At 55.2% G+C, this 1959-nt stretch overlaps 1 protein-coding gene and 1 long non-coding RNA gene across 2 annotated transcripts in view; one reads left to right on the forward strand and one right to left on the reverse strand.

The window, feature by feature from the left end:
* Positions 1-1416, reverse strand: part of LOC116098855 — a 3174-nt gene extending 1758 nt beyond the window's left edge. Inside the window, exon 1 of the long non-coding RNA XR_004121974.1 lies at positions 1175-1416. This is a non-coding gene — a long non-coding RNA (uncharacterized LOC116098855). The remainder of the gene's footprint in view (positions 1-1174) is intronic.
* LOC116098854 (SCO-spondin) overlaps positions 1-1959 on the forward strand; it is a 55991-nt gene that overhangs the window by 843 nt on the left and 53189 nt on the right. Inside the window, exons 2-6 of the mRNA XM_031381778.1 lie at positions 256-363; positions 578-760; positions 1060-1142; positions 1326-1505; positions 1687-1931. Of these exons, the coding sequence (XP_031237638.1) occupies positions 314-363; positions 578-760; positions 1060-1142; positions 1326-1505; positions 1687-1931 (741 nt within the window). The 5' untranslated portion in view covers positions 256-313. The remainder of the gene's footprint in view (positions 1-255; positions 364-577; positions 761-1059; positions 1143-1325; positions 1506-1686; positions 1932-1959) is intronic.

Genomic DNA, 1959 nt, shown 5'->3' on the forward strand with positions numbered 1-1959 from the left:
TCTCTCTCTCACACACACACACACACACACACACACACACACACACACACACTCCTGGAAGGGTGGGATGGGCCTGTTTCCAGGGAGGGTTGGCCTCTGAAGGGATGCTGGAGGTAGGTCCAATCTGGTTCTGAGCAGCTGGTACCCAGGGGCTGGGATAAAAACCTACCCTTGTGAAGAGCCTTGGACAGACTGACCTCCAGGTTAATTCAGACCTCAGTGTGGGACAGTGCTATCCTCTCTGGTCTCGTCCAGCAGCACTGCCCAAGTCCAAGCCTCAGGTCCTCCCCAAGGCGATCTGCGGTGGAGCACTATGCTGCTTCCTGCCCTTCTCTTTGGGGTGCTATGGTCTCTGGCTAATGGGTAAGCAGCTCCTGGGGATCTCCCAATAAGATCCTCCTTCCAGGCTCCCTCTGGGATGCCAGGATTTTCTTTTAGCACTTTCTACCAGTCCTTAACCTCTCCCTTCTTTCAAGTACTTCTCCCAGCAGTCCTTGGGGGCTTAGATTCATTGCACAGAGCTTCTTGGTGACAGAAGGGACAATACTGGTATCTGTGCTCTCCTACCCCTGGACAGGCATTGGTGTGAGCAGATAGAGACTGTCCATGTGGAAGAGGAAGTAACTCCTCGCCAGGAGGACCTGGTACCCTGTACCAGTTTGTACCATTATAGGCGCCTAGGCTGGCAGCTGGACCTGTCCTGGAGTGACCATGTGGGGCTCACCAGGCCCCCAGCACTTGGGCTCTGTGCAATCTACAAGTGAGTGAGGGTCAGAACCTGGCTGGCCTGCTGGGACAGGAAAGGAAAGAGTGACTGCAGGATATCCTGAGAGTGGGGGAGGACCGGGGAGGAACCAGTGCAGCGGGCATTTGGGAAACAGGTTCTGGCTAGATTCAAGGAAGGGTGGAGAGAGATGATGTAGGTGGATGAGAGGGCACCGTGGTGGGGACAGTGTGGCATGGGAAGAGAGGTGTCTCCCCACCACCACCCTTGCCTTATGTTGGGACTTGGCTGAATAATAACATCTCTCCCTGCTTCTCCCTATGTGATGGGGGCAGACCCCCAGAAACCAAGCCTGCTACTTGGAACCGGACAGTGAGGGCTTGTTGTCCAGGATGGGGGGGTACTCACTGTACCGATGGTAAGTACCCAAGAGAGATGGGTAGGTGGTACCTCTTGGGGTAGCGGTTGTGAAAGGGTAGCCCATCTGTGATGTAGCAGAGGTGACAGACTGCCTGAGGACACAACAGGTCTGGTTGGCTCTCCGTCTCCGAGCCATGCAAATAATGACAAGCTGGGTGTGCCCCATTCTTTTCTACCACAGCCCTTGCTGAAGCCAGCCCTAAAGGTCATTGCTTTGTCACATGGCATTGCCAGCCTTTAGCAGGCTCAGCTAATTCTTCAGCAGGAAGCCTGGAGGAATGCTGTGCCCAACCCTGGGGACACAGCTGGTGGAACAGCAGCTCCCAGATGTGTCTCAGCTGTTCTGGTCAGCACCACCCAGGTGGGTCTGTAGTCTCCAATTCTGGAGACAGGCTTATTCAGACCCTCATCCTCACCCTTAAGAGTTCTAGGCCTTTCTGCCAGGTCCTGCCTACTCCTAAGGTCTCTCCTGTGATCTCACACCTCCTGCTGTGCTAGAAACTGTGTCCTCCTCACCTCTGTTTCTGCCTTATCTTGCTCAGACAATGCTTCCTCTGAAGGCCTCCTGCAGCCTCTGGCAGGGGCTGTAGGCCAACTCTGGAGCCAGCGCCAGCGTCCCTCAGCCACCTGTACCACCTGGTCTGGCTTCCACTACCAAACCTTTGACGGACATCACTACCACTTCCTGGGCCAATGTACCTACTTGCTAGCTGGTGCTATGGATTCCACCTGGGCTGTCCACCTCAAGCCTAGTGTCCACTGTCCGCAGCGTAGACACTGCTGGCTGGTGAGAGAGAGAGAGAGAGAGAGAGAGA

This window comes from Mastomys coucha, unplaced genomic scaffold, assembly GCF_008632895.1.
Source record: "Mastomys coucha isolate ucsf_1 unplaced genomic scaffold, UCSF_Mcou_1 pScaffold20, whole genome shotgun sequence".
Taxonomy (NCBI): domain Eukaryota; kingdom Metazoa; phylum Chordata; class Mammalia; order Rodentia; family Muridae; genus Mastomys; species Mastomys coucha.